This window comes from Eptatretus burgeri, chromosome 16, assembly GCF_056783735.1.
Source record: "Eptatretus burgeri isolate ZD-2024b chromosome 16, Ebu_testis_v1, whole genome shotgun sequence".
Lineage (NCBI taxonomy): Eukaryota > Metazoa > Chordata > Myxini > Myxiniformes > Myxinidae > Eptatretus > Eptatretus burgeri.
This window is the reverse complement of record NC_140976.1, coordinates 26,409,803-26,430,123: the sequence shown is the minus strand read 5'-3', so window position 1 is coordinate 26,430,123 and position 20,321 is coordinate 26,409,803. Positions and strand designations below refer to the sequence as shown.

Here is a 20,321-nt window from a genome sequence, read left to right as displayed (position 1 = left end):
ACGGATTTTTGTCTGAATGTTTTTTGAGGACTCGGCCTCATTTAATGTCTGAAGCGACGATGGATTCAAAGGACAAGTACAAGACAGACTGAGCTGAAACATACACAGGTTTTGTGACACAGAGGTTACTTCATACACAAGTATAATTACAAACAGCTCAACAACGTGAAGGCTTACCAAAGTTCTACTCTACCTGTAAAATGATCATTGAGGTGTCTACACAAAATATAACTGACTCATACAGCAAAAGTAGGTTTGTTCATGGCAGCCATTTTGAAATACAAGATGCATCCATCCATAACTTCTTGAAAAATTAAAATTGTGTTTTTAACTTCTTGTCATTGCAAATGTGGGTATTGCCACCAAAATGGACTTCATATGACATTCACATCCCGAGATATTAGCAAATTTGGAGAAACATGGTGGCCATTTTGAAATCCAACATGGGCCCAAAAAAATTGGATGAAAATAAATGTTTGCAATGGATTTTTGACACCTTGTCATCTACTCCAGCAATAAACAACAAATTCCGTGTTTAGTAAAAAAGACTCTAGTCCTTATAATCCTCCATAACATCATACACGATAAACTCGTTTCAAATCTCTGAGCGATCTGGTTCCCTCGTGGATGAAAGTCTGATAAATATTGATGAAAAGTCACTTGTGTTCTTTACCAATGAATGCAGAGCTTTCTCTTGGGATTACTTTTGTTGTTGAACCAACATGACGGATCAAATGTGATTACAACATAAAACAAAAGGAGGGAAATCACGATGAACGCGATGTCGCGAACCATGAACATCCCTCCATCCTGAACAGCATCATTCTGGAAAAGCTGTGGAAACAGACAAGGGCAGGGGAAGGAGGAATCTTATTTCATTTTAAATTAAACTAAAAAATGTTTTCACAATTATTTTACAAAATTAAATAGTTCATGACAAAATCAGAACATGATCTTGAAAGTTTTTAGAGTTCAAACACAATGGCTCGTCGAATGTACGAAAGTTTATCGTTTGTATGACGCTGGCCGAGTGCAGGTTTGCAAGAGGAATTGGAAAGTAATTTGTAAATTCGGGAAGTAATTCCGTGAAGATTCATTCATTGACACGACCATGAAAGAGCTTTTTCCTTGAAAGGACAAATTCCAAGTTTGCTTGGTGGGGAAAGTTAACCTGCAGTTTCCAACCAAAGATAAACTCTCTTGATGCTCCTCATCACCTCGTCACAGTAAAAGGGGAATCGCAATGACGAGCTAAAGGGCAGACAAGGAAGATTAAATGTGGGATTTAAACTGTGAACCAACACTCACTGGCATACTCCTTTTTCAAGGCTACTTCTGGAATCTTGAATTTCTATTTAAAAAGTACCGTTAGGCAAGATAGCCGTCTTAAGATGAATTTCAAAATGGCAAATCAGTGGGACCTGATGACATACCAGTGGAAGTATACACCTGCCTTGGTGGATTGAACATAAACTCGAACTTCGATCGGTATTCGATGGTACGGCGCCACGATGCTCTCAACGGTGGAACTGGATAAACCTGTGGACCCCTCACTAACCCACCCCTCACTAACCCCACCCCCACCATTGTAAATCCCACGTAGCGCCAGATTTCCCAAACTACAAAGAAAGAAACTCCGATCGTGTTGTTTACCTTCCCCGAGTCCAGTACACTCACAATCCTCACTTACCTGCTGTGATGGTCGGGACGCTCCACTTCCGAGCACGGTGAGTACGAACACCGCGATGGGGAACAACATGGCTGATGCACGGCAACCCACGAACTGAGGATTTCACGATACCGCTCTGTCTAAATGTTCCCTATTGTTGGAATTGTCATTGTGACGTCACACTGGACTGTGGCCACGCCCCCTTTCCCTCGCTCACGTCGATATCTCAACCAATATATAATTATATATTTTTTGCTTCAAATCATCTGTTCCGGTGAAAAGCACGTGGCCCAAGGTTGAACAACATGAGTGGTTTTTTTCTTTCAATTATTTTAGAAACAGCCATCGCTCAAAACCGTAACACCATCTCTACCCAGCACCAGCTACCAGAACATGTACACAGACGACTATTCCCCCTCAATCATCCCCCCACAATCCTCCATTAACTCTGAACACCACAAAATCCACCACCATCACACACCCCTGTTCTCGCCACCATCTCCCTCAATTCCCCACCAACCATCACCCCCACAATCCCCACCACACCCCACACCCCATAGCACAACTCCACCTTCAACTGGGGCGGGACATCGACACGGCATGACACAGCATGGACACGTACACGACAGTAGGACACGACGCGGCACTACCACAGACATAAATATCATCCCAGGAAGTTTGAAACGGGACAATCCCGTAACATACAGGACACCCGGTCATCCTGAGACGGTGGGACAAAGCATTCGTCACTCATTTTGTCGACAGTTTCCAAATGTGTCTTCACGGTGTCTGTGCTGTGTAATGTGTTGTGTCCATGTTGTGTAATGTGACGTGTCCGTGTTGTGTAATGTGACGTGTCCGTGTTGTGTAATGTGACGTGTCCGTGTTGTGTAATGTGACGAGTCCGTGTTGTGTAATGTGATGTGTCCGTGTTGTGTAATGTGATGTGTCCGTGTTGTGTAATGTGATGTGTCCGTGTCCGTGTTGTGTAATGTGACGAGTCCGTGTTGTGTAATGTGATGTGTCCGTGTCCGTGTTGTGTAATGTGACGTGTCCGTGTTGTGTAATGTGATGTGTCCGTGTCCGTGTTGTGTAATGTGACGTGTCCGTGTTGTGTAATGTGATGTGTCCGTGTTGTGTAATGTGACGTGTCCGTGTTGTGTAATGTGACGTGTCCGTGTTGTGTAATGTGACGTGTCCGTGTTGTGTAATGTGACGTGTCCGTGTTGTGTAATGTGACGTGTCTGTGTTGTGTAATGTGACGTGTCCGTGTTGTGTAATGTGACGTGTCCGTGTTGTGTAATGTGACGAGTCCGTGTTGTGTAATGTGATGTGTCCGTGTCCGTGTTGTGTAATGTGACGTGTCCGTGTTGTGTAATGTGATGTGTCCGTGTCCGTGTTGTGTAATGTGATGTGTCCGTGTCCGTGTTGTGTAATGTGATGTGTCCGTGTCCGTGTTGTGTAATGTGACGTGTCCGTGTCCGTGTTGTGTCATGTGATGTGTCCATGTTGTGTAATGTGACGTGTCCGTGTTGTGTAATGTGACGTGTCCGTGTTGTGTAATGTGACGTGTCCGTGTTGTGTAATGTGACGTGTCCGTGTTGTGTAATGTGACGTGTCCGTGTTGTGTAATGTGACGTGTCCGTGTTGTGTAATGTGATGTGTTCGTGTCCGTGTTGTGTAATGTGACGTGTCCGTGTTGTGTAATGTGATGTGTCCGTGTTGTGTAATGTGACGTGTCCGTGTCCGTGTTGTGTAATGTGACGAGTCCGTGTTGTGTAATGTGATGTGTCCGTGTCCGTGTTGTGTAATGTGATGTGTCCGTGTTGTGTAATGTGATGTGTCCGTGTCCGTGTTGTGTAATGTGATGTGTCCGTGTCCGTGTTGTGTAATGTGACGTGTCCGTGTCCGTGTTGTGTAATGTGACGTGTCCGTGTTGTGTAATGTGATGTGTCCGTGTCCGTGTTGTGTAATGTGATGTGTCCATGTCCGTGTTGTGTAATGTGATGTGTCCGTGTCCGTGTTGTGTAATGTGACGTGTCCGTGTCCGTGTTGTGTAATGTGATGTGTCCGTGTTGTGTAATGTGACGTGTCCGTGTCCATGTTGTCTAATGTGACGTGTCCGTGTTGTGTAATGTGACGTGTCCGTGTCCGTGTTGTGTAATGTGACGTGTCCGTGTTGTGTAATGTGACGTGTTCGTGTCCGTGTTGTGTAATGTGACGTGTCCGTGTCCGTGTTGTGTAATGTGATGTGTCCGTGTTGTGTAATGTGACGTGTCCGTGTTGTGTAATGTGACGTGTCCGTGTTGTGTAATGTGATGTGTTCGTGTCCGTGTTGTGTAATGTGACGTGTCCGTGTTTTGTAATGTGATGTGTCCGTGTCCGTGTTGTGTAATGTGACGTGTCCGTGTTGTGTAATGTGACGTGTCCGTGTTGTGTAATGTGATGTGTCCGTGTCCGTGTTGTGGAATGTGACGTGTCCGTGTCCGTGTTGTGTAATGTGACGTGTCCGTGTTGTGTAATGTGACGTGTCCGTGTTGTGTAATGTGACGTGTCCGTGTTGTGTAATGTGACGTGTCCGTGTCCGTGTTGTGTAATGTGACGTGTCCGTGTCCGTGTTGTGTAATGTGATGTGTCCGTGTCCGTGTTGTGTAATGTGACGTGTCCGTGTCCGTGTTGTGTAATGTGATGTGTCCGTGTCCGTGTTGTGTAATGTGACGTGTCCGTGTTGTGTAATGTGACGTGTCCGTGTTGTGTAATGTGATGTGTCCGTGTCCGTGTTGTGTAATGTGACGTGTCCGTGTCCGTGTTGTGTAATGTGACGTGTCCGTGTTGTGTAATGTGACGTGTCCGTGTTGTGTAATGTGATGTGTCCGTGTCCGTGTTGTGTAATGTGACGTGTCCGTGTTGTGTAATGTGATGTGTTCGTGTCCGTGTTGTGTAATGTGACGTGTCCGTGTCCGTGTTGTGTAATGTGATGTGTCCGTGTCCGTGTTGTGTAATGTGACGTGTCCGTGTCCGTGTTGTGTAATGTGACGTGTCCTTGTCCGTGTTGTGTAATGTGACGTGTCCGTGTCCGTGTTGTGTAATGTGACGTGTTCGTGTCCGTGTTGTGTAATGTGATGTGTCCGTGTCCGTGTTGTGTAATGTGACGTGTCCGTGTCCGTGTTGTGTAATGTGACGTGTTCGTGTTGTGTAATGTGACGTGTCCGTGTTGTGTAATGTGACGTGTCCGTGTTGTGTAATGTGATGTGTCCGTGTCCGTGTTGTGTAATGTGACGTGTCCGTGTCCGTGTTGTGTAATGTGATGTGTCCGTGTTGTGTAATGTGACGTGTCCGTGCTGTGTAATGTGTCCGTGTCCGTGTTGTGTAATGTGTCCGTGTCCGTGTTGTTTGTGCTGGAGTAATATAACCGATTTATGAATTAATACAAAATCCCTTCTAAACCCGAAAATAAACGGAAAAACAAAACCCACCACCGTGTGGTGACCACCTGATCGGACCACGTGACTCGGCCTCCCCCTCCTCACCAAAACCTCCTCCGTCGCCATCTTTATCTGATTCACTCCCACAAGGCTCGAAACGATTCGGTTCCACAATTCCCCCAAAATCGTTTCCATCACTAATTTTGAATCCAATAGTTTATTCCAAATTCCACTGATCAGTTTGAATTCATCGAGAACCTTGAGAGTTTCTGATGACGGTGGAATCAGGATCGGAATCCGAGCTCCACATCCACCGTTACTCTCTGTAAACCGGCATTTTGATCAAGTTTCCAACCAAAGATAAACTCTCTCGATGATCGTCATCACCTCCTCACGGAAAAGAGGAATCGCAACGACGATTTAAACCGCAGACAAGGAAGATTAAATGTGGGATTTCAACTGTGCACCAACACTCAGTGGCCTACTCATTTTGAAAGGTTACTCCTGGAATCTTTGATTCGGATTTTTAAAAGAACTGTTAGGCAAGATAGCCATCTTAAGATGAATTAAAAATGGTAAATGAGTGGGACCTGATGAGATACCAGTGGAAGTACACACCTGTCTGTGTGAATTTAATATAAACTCGAACTTCGATCGGTATTCGATGGTACGGCGCCATGATACTCTCAACGGTGGAACTGGTTAAAGCTGTGCATACTCACTAACCCACCCTTCATTAACTCACCCAACCCTCACTAACCCACCCCTCATTAACTCACCCACTTCTCACTAATCCACTCCTCACTAACCCACCCCTCATTAACCCACCCCCCACTAACCCACCCCTCACTAACCCACCCCTCACTAATCCCCCTCACTAATCCCCCTCACTAACCCACCCCTCACTAACCCACCCCTCACTAACCCACTCCTCACTAACCTACCCCTCACTAACCCACCTACCACTAACTGACTCCTCACTAACTCCCCATTCACCCCCCCCCCCCCGTCATTGTAAATCCCATGTACAGCCATTTCCCAAACTACAAAGAAAGAAACTCCGATCGTGTTGTTTACCTTCCCCGAGTCCAGTACACTCACAATCCTCACTCACCTGCTGTGATGGTCGGGACGCTCCACTTCCGAGCACGGTGAGTACGAACACCGCGATGGGGAACAACATGGCTGATGCACGGCAACCCACGAACTGAGGATTTCACGATACCGCTCGGTCTAAATGTTCCCTATTGTTGAAATTGTCATTGTGACGTCACACTGGACTGTGGCCACGCCCCCTTTCCCTCGCTCACGTCGATATCTCAACCAATATATAATTATATATTTTTTGCTTCCAATAATCTCTTCGGGTGAAAACCGCGTGGCCCAAGGTTAAACAACACGAGTCTTTTATCTTTCACATCCTTTACACCAATGAGAACAGGATTTAAAAACGTTCATTTTGATAAGTTGGGATTCTGATTACTGACATTGTACAACAGACACGTATTTATTTAATTTATGTTATTCATGATAAACCTTGTTATGAAGGAGCTGACACGGTGAGTAATACGGCACCTCCTTTATTCGTTTACGTCTCTTTGGTATCCGTGTGAACATTCATTTTGTGGGTGGGTGTGCATACGTAATAAATAGATAGCCTGTAATAGATCTGTATCTTCACCAAAATCTAATCAGTTCGTCCTTGTCACACACCAAACCTGTCAACAAAATTTCATGTGGATCCGTGCACAACTTTTTGAGATATCCTGCAACCGGGCAAACGGACAGAGAGAGAAAGAGAAAGAGAAAGAGAAAGAGAAAGAGAAAGAGAAAGAGAAAGAGAAAGAGAAAGAGAAAGAGAGAGACCTTCACCTTCGGTGGATGATAACTCGAACGGCACTTGGTAGAGCGCTTACCTCTGCCAGGCTAATATAAACAGTTTATGTTTTTTATCCCACCGATAGACCGAATCTGGATCCGGACCTCAACCAAAATGGAATCGGCTTGTTCTCGTCACCGACCCAACTCATCCACCAAGTTTTGTCATTATCTGTGCAAATATTTTTAAGACATCATGCTATACTGTATATCGTTTTTTGGCCAACTCTCAATGGTGAAGAATCACTTGGGATAAGAAAATTTTTTCTAGTAGCCAGATCCGGATCTTCACCAAAATCTAATCAATTTGTCCTTGTCACACAACTAACCTGCTCACTAAATTTCATTAGAATCCATCCACAGCTTTTTGAGATATCCTGCACACAAACAAACATCACCTCCGTCCATCGTAGATGGTGGGGGTAATAATGGTCATGTGTGCATTTTTACACAACGAGTATGTTTTACTAAAATGCATTTCTTACAGTGAAGAAATGTTCAACTTCAAATGTCAATAGAAGCACTTCAGGGTTAAGATCTGAGATGAGGCTTGCTTTAATAAAATTCTACATTCAGTAAATTAAATCATATTTGAAGCAAATTTGGTGCTTTCTTATAAATTTGAACAATTCTTTCACATTTTGGAGATTAGAGCCAACGGACCACGTGGGAATCTTGTGTGGGCATCTCTTTAGATCGTCATTTAGCCACTGTTGGTCGAGACAAATCGGCCATCAGCCATGGCTCAGGAAGTGCCTGAAAATCAAGTTTCGTTCCACTCATCGGGGGGGGGGGGGGAGGTAGACAAAACCTTGATAAAATGATAGTATATATCCAAATACACACGTATCCAAAGGTTCTCCACTCAAATAGCTGCAGTTATTGTGTATTTTCATCTTGAAAATCGATGCGTTCCCCACGTTCTCTCATTTGAATTTTCTCCACTCGGATCACGTGTGGGCCACGTGACGCCTCGACAGCCAATAGATCGGCTGACATCGTATGCAAATTTCGTCAGACTGTCACGTGACCAGCTAAGTTGTCCAAGGTGGAAGCTTCCTGCAGGGAGGAAATCACCGGCAGCTGATCGGCGATTTTTGATGAATATGGCCAGTGAGGACGCTCCCCCAGTGTATTATTCACCAGGACAATGGAGCGAACGAAGAAGTCAAACGTTTTTGGTCTGTAAGATGGGATAAATGGAGAGAAAGTGTCAACAAATGGCTCGTCTTAGACGGCCACGAACGACGTTTAGCCGAGAGTGCACGAGTGAATATTGAGTGTGAAGAAATCCCTAGTCATCTGGGCTGTCACGACACTTGGTGCCGTCACTTCATCGATGCAAAAATAATACGTGGGGCTGAGAAACGTTGTTCACAAACCATGCATGATGACTCTGCCATTGTTGATGATTGCTTGTATGAACCATCGCCAAAAAACTGCGCTCTGCATCGAACATTGCTGGACATGTTGAGAGTTCACGGCGACATGTCCTTCCTGCTGTCTGCCTCATTTGCAATAGAGCAGATAAATACTGCAGGGTTCAAAGAAAGAGAGTGTTGGATCGACTCTGCCAGGCTGAAACAGAAACAGCAGGTATGTCAGCATTGTAGGCCTCGTGTTGATTAAATTTTCAGTCTCCCCGGGCCCTTTACTCCATCCCATTTCTTGTTTTTACTTCTCATGCCTCTTTACTGTCTGCTCTGTCATCGCCTCTCTTTAATTCCCAAAAATGCATTGAAATCAAAAGCAAAAGTGCGTTTTGCCCATCGGTGACAAATCTACAATTTTTCTTCAGGAAAACTGATCGAAGTGGCAAAGTTGAAGAATGATACTGTTGGGAAGAATATCTTGCTCCACACTCAGGGTCGAGACTATGTGGCAATTGAGGCTAGATACCACCATGAATGCTTCAAGAGCTACACTCGAGCTTGGATAAACCCTGATGCAAATTGACCTTTGTCATCCAAGTGATGCCGAGATAGGAAAATAGATACTATCGCATCTGGTCAGCTCAGAGAATTCCTAGCCTCACACCTTGTGATGACGGATAATTCTTGATGACGGATAATTATGTATATATCTGGTTTGATCTTGCAAATAAAGTTCTATTTACTTCCGATTCACAATGCAACGGAACAGCAGTACACATCCTTTGGCTAGCAACTTACCTGCAACTTCCACGAAAAGCCAAAATTAGGTTACCCCGCTTTCCCTATTGTAGTAGTCGGGGCCGTCTCGGGGCTGATGCGGTGACGGGTAAGGAGGCTGGGTCCCCACCCCGTGAGGTCTGGAACGTCCTCAACACGAGAGCCGAATTACATGGGTGTAAAATATATAAATATAATTGAATCAACTCTCCGCGACACACGATACCGCCCGGCGCCCCGTTACATCGACTCAACCCTGCGGGGCTGGCCCAAGGCCACCCTGACGATGGTGAGGCGAGGGTTGCTCTTCCCAGTCGAAGATGCCACATGACTAGCGATGCGGCAAAGTCAATCCTCGCACTGACTGGGTGCGCCTCAAGTGTCGATCAGCACCGATTCGACTGCCCAGTTGTCTGCTCCGCCGGCTGTATGTATGTAATGTCTGGCCGTGGCTGACCGGCTATATCTAAAGCTATCCGAGGCAGGGTCAATGGTGTTCATTCGATGGGTCGATGCGCTGGTGTTGCACAATGGTTAGCCCTCCCGCGTCGGCACTCTCGGGTAAACGTCGTTCGTGACCGGCTAAGACGAGCCATTTGTTGACACTTTCTCTCTATTTATCCCATCTTACAGGCGTAAAACATTTGACTTCTTCGTTCGCTACATTGTCCTGGTGAATAATACACGGGGGAGCGTCCTCACTGGCCATATTCATCAAAAAATCGCCGATCAGCTGCCGGTGATTTCCTCCCTGCAGAAATCTGCCATCTTGGACAACTTAGCTGGTCACATGACAGTCTGACATAATTTGCGTACGATGTCAGCCGATCTATTGGCTGTCGAGGCGTCACGTGGCCCACACGTGATCCGAGTGGAGAAAATTCAAATGAGAGAGCGCGGGCAATGCATCGATTTTCAAGATGAAAATACACAATAACTGCAGCTATTTGAGTGGAGAACGTTTGGATACGTATGTATTTGGATATATACTATCATTTTATCAAGGTTTTGTCTACCGCCTCGATGAGTGGAACGAAACTGCACGATACAGCTTACGGCTGATGGCCTAAATGGGATGCAACCATGAAGAGGCAGATACAAGACTCTCTCCAATACCAGTATGCTGCTGCTTCACCTCCTTTCAGCTCTTCATACAAGATGGACTTCCTCCATCGTAAGTAAGAGCCCAGACACAGATGTGTTTCTCATTGGTGTGGCTAAGGCCAAGGGAATTGGGTCGGAAGTTCTTCTATACACTGGCAAAGGAAACAACAGGAGTAGTTGGGGAGGAATTAGGGGTTCCCATGCACCCCCTCTGGGATTTAATGACACCAGGTTTTTTAAACTGCCAAGGGTGTCTATTAAGAGATTTGACATGTTCCGAAGAAAAAAAAGTGGCTCGAAGGGTCCATTCGGCGGCCATCTTGGATTTCGTCACGAACCTCAGCGAAAATTTAAACAAGTCATAACTTTTTTTACCACATGTCCTAGAAACATAAATGAAAGAACTTTTTCAATTAATTGTGGGATTGTAAATCATTTAAGAACATTATTTTAGCGTTTGGATGCCATTTATTAGATCAAAATCGAGAAAAAACCTTCAAAATTGGACAAAACGTGATCATTTTTCAAGTATCGTCTTAATATGTCAAGTTTGTTAGAGAAGTTGATTTGCTTTAGAAGCTGGCCAACATTTTGCCTCTCCTTCATGATGTCAGTGGAGTAACATTGTGTCTCTGTGTTTTACAGGTGAATGGTAGAAGTGGACCTATGCCCTTACTAAGCTTTGTTTCACCATGGATCGTGGCCAAAAGCGAAAAAGGACCAAAGCATCTGGTGAACTCTCATGTACAACCAAAACTGAAAAATGCTTAATACATGTGGTGAGGGGTGTTAAACATGACAAATTTACGGCATTGCAAACTGTTGCAGACCCGACAGAGAGACTGGCAGTGTTGCACGACATTCGTGATCTGAGATTGGCAGAATCACCCTCATCTGCACTCCGCATGGAAGAGGTATGCCGACAGATACCAGACTCATTAGATGGTTATGATTTGACCATTACAGGCTACCATAGGGGCTGCTATCAGTATTTCTCAAAGAATCTAGATCGTCTCAAAAGCCGAAATCGTTCCGAACCCGCCTTCTCTCATCGCCACTCTCCCCGGAAACCAGGAAATACGGCAACTGTGTTTGGCCCGGAGTGTATCTTCTGTGAAAAAGAGGGACCCATTCATGTGACCATTAAAAACACTCGTACCACACAACGTCCAACTAAATTCGCAATGACTGAAGCATGGCAGAAGATTGAAGATCTTGCTGAGGAAAAGGGCAATCAATCACTTCTTCGGAGGATAAAAGGTGTTGATCTCTTCGCAGCTGAAGCTCGGTTCCATTCCTACTGCCGAAAAGAGTTTGAGCGGGCGTCAACACGAGGGAACAGCAAGAACCCTCAAACAATTGCAGAACAAGCTAATCTGACTGCCGCTCACAATGCAGCCTTCAATGCAGTGGTTGATTTCAGAGCAGCACATAATTATCCAGAAACAAGCAATTCAACTTTCTTCGCTTCGCTTAATCTATGTTGCCAAACTTGATGAAACTGCTTTTGCTAATTCTAATTATCGTTTGGAGAAACTAATGCGACGGCTGGAAAAGCATACAAATCTGGGAACAAAACTCTCGTTCAACAAGGTTGAATCTGATGAGCAAGGTTTCATTTAGTTCTACTTGGTATATCGCTCTTCCCTAACAGTTGGCGAAGCTGTTAGTCAAGTTTACAAGGTCGCTACCAAGGACAGCATAAAGGAAGTTGCACTAATGTTGCGAGGAATCATCAGTCGAGCATTCAAGGAGGGCAAGGATGTTCCATGGCCTCCGACTGCAGCTGATCTCACCGTCAATACAGATATGCTTCCAGAAGAACTCCAGAAATTTCTCAATGTCGTCATATCTGGAAACCCTACATCCAAATGTGAGAAGTCTGAGCGCTTGGTTTTATCGATTGGACAGGACCTGTGTCGCTCTGTCACAAATTCAGAGTGGAAACTACCGAAACACATTTTGCTGTGTCTGACACTCAGACATATGTACAGAAGTAAGCAACTTACAATCCTTCTCAGTTGACTTGGTAACTGTGAGACTTATGATTTCGGTATTGAGCTAGAAACTGCTTTGGAAAAAGCGCTGGACCAGTCATCTACGCGGCTCACCCCACAGATTGTGAGGGGTGAACGCAATAGCCTCTTCCATTCAGAGTGGGATAATTATAATCAAAGGCTGACAGGTATTCACGGGAGCAACGGTGTCAATGCATCAGCCGGAATCATGATAAAGGAGACAAAAGATGGCGTTGAACCTCAACAAATCAGGACCCTCCCAACCATTCCTAAGTCCAAGGAGCGTCGTCTCAAACTAGATCCGCCGGCATCCCTACCTCCACTGCACATATACAAACGAGATGGACCAACAATGGAGAAATGCACATTTGATCCTCCTCCAGAGAATGATCAGCGCTGGAAAAATGGTCTACACGTCTATCATGTGTGGTTGTTATGCCGGAAAGTGTGCAGTTCTGGCAAGCAAACAGTTCCAGCTCTCAGTGGGTTCCGATCTGCTACAGGAAAACCTCCAAACAGGAGAAGCACCATCGACTACTATCCTAGCATTAACGAGCCAATTACTGAATACAACACCATTAAGCAGCTGCTACACATGTGTCAAGAAGCTACTGCAGAGGTCGGTCAAGAGTACACGATCACGACATTCGACCTCGGCGTGCGCATGAAAGCACTCCCACTCATTTGGAGCAACCGGGATGTCTACAGAAATAATATAATCCTGATCGGTGCATTTCACATAATTCTCAGCTACTTGAAGATGATAGCTCATAAGATGGCTGGTTCAGGATATAGTGAGATATATCGCTTGGACCTCAGTACACCAGCTCACTGATTGGTCTGTATTGCTATACAGGAGAAGACTGCAACAGTGCCTTCAAGGGCAAGCGTAAAATTGGGTCTCTAAAGAAACTTAAAAAGAACCCGAGATTCCAGAAGGTCTTCGCAGAACTGGGATCACGTTGGGATGTAGAGCCAAGCTTACTCACTGATCTGGAAGCCTTTACCCGCATCATATATGGACATACTCGGGTCACTGACGTTGATGAGGTCAGGGCTTTGATGATGAAGAAGATGGTTGGAGAGGATATGAACTTGAATGCCAAGTCCAAGGTAGACCTGGCATGCCTCCCACCATGCAAGAAGTCTCTATACCCCCATATCAGAAGAGCGAATTATCGTGTGGCCCAATTGAAGCGGTCTCATATCCCAATCTTTGATGTTCCAGAAGCAACCAGGCATGGATGGGTCGAGGGAGATGATGGTCACCTCGAGCCTCTCTGGTCGGATGGACTGGTATTGCCACAAAGTCTTGTTGATGTTCTGGTCACAAGTGATGAAGAAGAAGATGACGAAGGAGAAGAGGAGGATGAAGAAAATGGAGTGAATGACTTTGAGAATATGTCAACCTATCTTGATTGTGACAGTGATGATGATGATGACTAAAGTTTTCGTTTTTATGGTTTAAAACGAATAGGTGGCAACAATTTGACGTATGTGATGTAAGACGATACTTTAAAAATGGTCCAATTTTGAAGGTTTTTCTCGATTTTGATCTAATAAATGGCATCTAAATGCTAAAATAATGTTCTTTAATGATTTACAATCCCACAATTAATTGAAAAAGTTCTTTCCTTTATGTTTCTAGGACATGTGGTAAAAAAGTTGACTTATTTAAATTTTCGCTGACGTTCGTGACGAAATCCAAGATGGCCGCCGAATGGACCGTTCGAGCCACTTTTTTTTCTTGGGAACACGTCAAATCTATTAATAGACACCCTTAGCAGTTTAAAAAACCTGGTGTCATTAAATCCCAGAGGGGGTGCATGGGAACCCCTAATTCCTCCCCAACTGGAGCACAATCAATGTAATTGCTGTTCAAAATCCTTGAATTTGCACCCACATGATATTGAGTGTTTGTCTTCTGAGCAATGAGCCATCTTCTGGAGTTGTTCACTGCTGACAGACGATGTTTTGTACTTGCATCCATCAGCTAAGGTGTCAGCAATCGAGTATCCCTTGGGCTTGCCCAATCAGCCTTCTCTGAGTTTATCATTAGGGGTGCTGGCAATAATTAATTCCAGAAGGTGATCATTCAGCTTTGCATTTGGTGAATTCACATTTAAAGCTTGAGTTCACACATGTGTAAGAAAATCAGAGACTCTCTCTTTGCTGCTGCTTATGCTGCACGAGATGCAACTGGCAGATTCTGAAATGGATATTGATATTGTCACGTCAGACAGTCCGTGAACATGGACTGACTGAGCCGGAGGCTGAAACAATACTTTAACTCACTGCATTCAATATTACAATTACCATTCCCCAATAATCACCCAAATGAGTACCGAATATGGTGGTGTAACATGCAGGAGGCAAAAGACGGGAAGACGTGACTTGTACTTAAAATGTGGTTTCTGAAAAATAATATGGGCATAAGGGAAGACAAGACGTAACAAATAAATAAACGGGATGAACCAAGTAGTTGATAGAGGCAAGTGGAGATGAGGGAACATGTAATCTCATGTACAATGAGGAATATGGTCCAACTCCTTCATGGCACCAAATACCGGACTCACACCACAAATAAATGAATAAGTGAGGACTGCAGCAGGCACGAGCTGGTGGTGGCTACAGGACACTGGCACACAGGGCTGATGCAGCAGGATAGTGATCATGGTGGGATAAGGTGTCTGCGTATCTCGACAAAATAGTCTTTCCCCTTTGGGCAATGAAGGAGGGAGAGGGAGAGGGAGATAAAGAGGGAGGGAAGGAGATAGAGAGGGGGGAGGGAGACAGAAAAAGAGACAGAAAAAGAGACAGAAAAAGAGACAGAAAAAGAGACAGAAAAAGAGACAGAAAAAGAGACAGAAAAAGAGACAGAAAGAGAGAAAGAGAAAGAGAGAGACTTCTGCATGCCCAAAGCTAATTTACCACATGCAGCATTGCCACAGTCCTCGTAAACTTTGGGACCGCCTACGTGGGCGGCATATCCCGTTCTTGGCCACCTACAGTTTGTGGGTCATGCCACCTTTCGAGCTGTCTCTTCCCTTTGAGAAGGCCCTGAGCAAAAGTGTTCCCTGTGGGAAGGCCCTCTCCAGGGCTTCACAGCTCACCTCACCATTATGGCTTGCGGTCCGCTCAGCAAACAGTTTGTGATGTTGACCATTAGAAAGTTCGAAACACTTTCTTTATGCCTTTTGTGCCAAAGTCCTCCAGCCAGCCTCGCAGGCAGACAGGTTTTACACGACACAATCTTGCACCATATTGCTCGATAAAGGACACTCACTGCCTTTTCAGTGCACATTTTACAAAACGACTTAATTCTGACATTTTTCCTGATACAAGAGGAAATCTAAGCTCCATAAACACACAGTCTATATTTTTCTGAACACAATCTAGCAGTGACCCCTCCACCCACCCTTCCGTGTAACAATATGTAACTGGGTTTTGAAGAACCTCTACAGTGAATCTGGGATTTCCTTTTCGTTCTAAGATAGGCCACTTGCATTTAAGTGCCTTCGTCCTTTGTCTCCGATGCGATGCCTCTAAATATTTTCATAGCGTTGACTTCACAACCCATGATGTTTTTACCTTCCAGGTATAGTGTCATATTGTACTTGTATGGTGATATTGAATCATGGTCTGGACTAAACCAGGCCATTGTCGGGTGTGCTAGAAACAGGCCTCCGCTTTGGGAGTCGTAAGCACGGTGATGTTTAGAAAAAACGGTTCTTACCCAAAGAGAAGTGTTCTTCGGATGCTGCTGCTTGTTGGTTCTTCATCGATTATCCACACTTGTATCTCTGCAATCCATGCACAATGCTCGACTAGCTAGATATTGGCAACCATTGCTTCCCACTACACAGACGTCGTTCATGGTACACTTATTGCCCTTTGTACAGTAGGTATTGGTGGCAATGGGTATTGTACAGTAGGTATTGGTTTCCAATTGATGTTTACGTTCTTCTTTAGAAACATTGCCTTTTGTTTTTGCTGCCACCATGTGTTGTTATGACACTGGCCTCAGAGGTACAGGTCATTAAATCATTTTCCTCAATCCACACAGGCTTTGTGCTCCTCTTGTTTTTGACCAAATGACTCAGGAGTTGCTGTGTGGCGACCGCTATATCTGATCTGGATCGATGGTAACACAGAAACGAACCGCAGTCTTCGAACCATCCCCTCCCAGAGTTACATCTTCACCGGATATGATAGGTACTTCATCGAGACATTTTTCACTCTCAAGGCTGGTCAACCCCTGCAAAGCCATCCCCAACACACTCCACCTCACCCCCGAAGCCATCTCCACTCCATCCTCCAAACCCATCCTTGGCCAACTCCCCCCTCCACCTACCACATACACTCCCTAAACCCTGAAATCAATCCAGACCACCCCCCCCCCACCACCCCACCCAACCCATTTCTACCACACTCTGCCTGTCCCCACCGCTGTTCCCCCCCCCTCCGATTCCATCTCCACCACTCGACCCCATACATTTTGACCACTCACCTCCCCCCCACCGATCACATTTCCACCAGTCTATTCCCTCTCTCCTATCGTATAGCTCTGGGCCTCACAAAACTACATCACTTCCTTAGTTTAGTGTATCCCACATTCTGGTCATATATACAGTGGGGTACAAAAGTATGAGACCACCTAAATCAATGCCAAGCTTTCTTAAATCACGATCGCAAATATGAATTTGTCATAATATTGAAGATATGTCTCCACATTGTTTAAGTTATTATTAAAGTTATTATTGACTGACACTTTGTCTTAACACAATAAATGAAGGGTGAATACATTTGAGAGAAAGATAAAATTTATGTGAGCAGTCTGATTATGCTCTGGAGTGCATTCCAACACTGTTGGGAAAAGATTGACTCAAATAGGTTGGGGTTAGTGTTAGGGTTAGGGTTAGGGTTAGACTTTTCATTTGCATTGATCTTGCTATCCCAGGGCACTTTTGGTGTCATGATGCCAATGGCAGTGACTCTCACTTGTTCTCTGACATTTAGTTCTCAGATCTTCATTAACTTTCAACCATAATTGCTTCTCATCACCAGGTCTGCCATGGAATAAAGAATTTCCTTGCTTTGCAGGAAATAAGAGTTTCCAGACAAAATTGGTCCAATACATAATACTTCACAAATTCAACATTAGATCAAAAACAGTAAGCTGTGGACAAAAGCAGACCACTTGAGAAATATTTGCCAGTCGCTCAAAATGGGAGACTAGAATTTGGCCAGGGTGCCAGCACACAATGGACTACTCCTTTTCGAAAGGTTCCAGTGGGATCTTCTAACGTCCACCAGTGGAATACGAGCAGACATAACACCCAGCTTAACGTCCATCCAAAGGACAGAACACTTATTTATGCGCCGCCCAGGCCCTTCCTGCGAAGGTTGGGTTGGGAATCTAACCCAGAGGAAACAGATCAGGAGCGAGTACCCAATATCTCAGCTCTCAGTCCCACGTATACTGAATGAAGTCAAAACTCATTACGTCGAGCAATTTCATTCTCATAACGGCAGATGGTGCTATTTAGCGACTTTGTCAAAAGTGTACCATTTCTTCACTCAACCAAAAATCCATACAAAATCCGAGTTCTCGGTCACGACAACCAGAAGCAAATGGTCTGGACAGCCTTATTCTCAATGTCGATGGGGAATTCTGATCTGAACCACCATTTTCCCCAATGTATATACCTGGATGGGATAAGGGTGTTACAGACCAAATGGCCTTCTCGTGTTTGACATAGCAAGATGGACTTGGACATGGACAGTTCTACATCCTTATCTTGGCGAAAATTGTTTGTTTGTCCTGCATTTGACAAATCCATGAGGAAATGCAATCGTTGGACCAGTATGACGAGCAACCCACCTTGCAACACCGATCATTATGACGGCATGGTTGTGGATCTATTAAAGATAGAGCCGCAGGGGCTTGAAAGGCAGTTTTACTGGACACAGGATAGACAGGAAGGCAGAAGCTTCAAGATTTGCAAAGTTCATTCATCACTCACAATGATGGACGATTCGGTCCTGGCCACTCATGATGATGGACGACTGGGTCACGGCCACTCATGATGGACCACTCGGTATTAGTCTTATTCTTAAACATTATGAGACGACGGCTGCATTCACCACTCAAACCTTCAAAACATTCAAGAGACGAATGACACTTAAACCGATAATATTTATGTTGGAGTAACGCTAACAAGATAGAGCATGACTGTATTTTAAGAGTACGAGTTGCTTGTTTGTCCGTCCTTTCAAAATGAGTTTGGTTGCCCCATTTACCTCTCTTTAAATCATTTTCCTCAATCCACACAGGCTTTGTGCTCCTCTTGTTTTTGACCAAATGACTCAGGAGTTGCTGTGTGGCGACCGCTATATCTGATCTGGATCGACGGTAACACAGAAACGAACCGCAGTCTTCGAACCATCCCCTCCCAGAGTTATATCTTCACCTGATATGATAGGTACTTCATCGAGACATTTTTCACTCTCAAGGCTGGTCAACCCCTGCAAAGCCATCCCCAACACACTCCACCTCACCCCCGAAGCCATCTCCACTCCATCCTCCAAACCCATCCTTGGCCAACTCCCCCCTCCACCTACCACATACACTCCCTAAACCCTGAAATCAATCCAGACCACCCCCCCCACCCCACCCAACCCATTTCTACCACACTCCGCCTGTCCCCACCGCTGTTCCCCCCTCCGATTCCATCTCTACCACTCGACCCCATACATTTTGACCACTCACCCCCCCCACCGATCACATTTCCACCAGTCTATTTCCTCTCTCCCAAAAATGTAACCACCACTGTCCACACACCAAACCCATCCCCACCACTTTCCTTCTCTCAGACCACCCCCTCCCCAGGCACCCCTCTGAACTCCACCCCTTCCATTCTCCTCCAACTGCATCTCTCCATTCTCGCTGTCTCCCCACCCCCAGAGCCGCTTCACTCCACCCAATAGCACCAGGTTCAAACCGACCCCTACCACCACCAACTCCCTCTGCTCCCCCCGAGCCGAATTGATTCCCTCGATCAGATTCCAAAACACTCTCCCACCTGAACCAATTCCCACACACCCCACCCATTCCCACCACACTTCCCCCTTCCCCACTCCGGAATCCATTTCAACCGCCCTCCCCCGTACTCGTCCCTACCACTCCGAACCCATTGCTACCATTCTCTCCACCCCAAACCCACTGCCAGCACTCTCCCAACCCCAAACCCATCCTGACTAAACTACCCCACCACCAACCCATGCTCACACACTCCCCTACCCCGAAACCACTCCAGCGCCCCCCCAACCCATTCCCACCACAATCCCACCCGATCCAACATCCACCGTTCTCTCCCCTACAACTCACCCCCAACCCAAACCAATTGCAACCACTCTCCACAACCCCGAACCCATTGCCACCACTCTCCACAACCCCGAACCCATTGCAACTACTCTCCAAACTCTGAACCCATTGCAACCACTCTCCACACCCTGAACCCATCGCCATCACTCTCCACCACCCAAACCCATTGCCACTAATCTCCACACCTGAACCCATTGCTATCACTCCCCCCCCCCAAACTCAACCACAGTACTGTCTCCCACCCCTCAAACTCAACCCCACCACTATCTCCCCCAAACCAGTTCCCACCGCTTCACCCCCCCAAACCAGTTCCCACCGCTTCACCCCCCCCCAAACCAGTTGCCACCGCTTCACCCCACCCCCAAACCAGTTCCCATCGCTTCACCCCACCCCCCAACCAGTTTCCACCGCTTCATCTCCCCCCCCCAAACCAGTTCCCACCGCTTCACCCCCAACCCCAAACCAGTTCCCACCGCTTCACCCCCAACCAGTTTCCACCACTTCATCCCCCCTATCCAGTTCCTACCGCTTCATCCCCCCTAACCAGTTCCCATCGCTTCACCCCCCAACCAGTTCCCACCGCTTCACCCCCCAACCAGTTCCCACCGCTTCACCCCCCAACCAGTTCCCACCGCTTCACCCCCCCAACCAGTTCCCACCGCTTCACCCCACCCAACCAGTTCCCACCGC

At 45.8% G+C, this 20,321-nt stretch overlaps 1 protein-coding gene and 1 pseudogene across 4 annotated transcripts in view; one reads left to right on the top strand and one right to left on the bottom strand.

Annotated features, from left to right (window-relative positions):
- LOC147010744 (uncharacterized) overlaps positions 1-16,196 on the bottom strand; it is a 38,977-nt gene extending 22,781 nt beyond the window's left edge. For 2 of the 3 annotated variants that reach the window (XM_085859300.1, XM_085859301.1), the window contains exons 1-2: positions 1,691-1,848; positions 674-834 (exon numbers count right to left, since the gene is read on the bottom strand). In XM_085859300.1, coding sequence (XP_085715426.1) covers positions 674-834; positions 1,691-1,759 — 230 coding nt within the window. In that variant the 5' untranslated portion in view covers positions 1,760-1,848. Of the gene's footprint in view, positions 1-673; positions 835-1,690; positions 1,849-15,980 lie in introns of those variants that run through there. The other variant, XM_085859302.1, reaches the window with a different exon arrangement.
- Positions 7,782-15,014, top strand: LOC147010745 (uncharacterized; annotated as a pseudogene). Its single transcript, XR_015052310.1, has 2 exons — positions 7,782-10,296; positions 10,872-15,014. The product of XR_015052310.1 is annotated as an uncharacterized LOC147010745 (transcript).
- Positions 16,197-20,321: the final 4,125 nt, after the last annotated feature.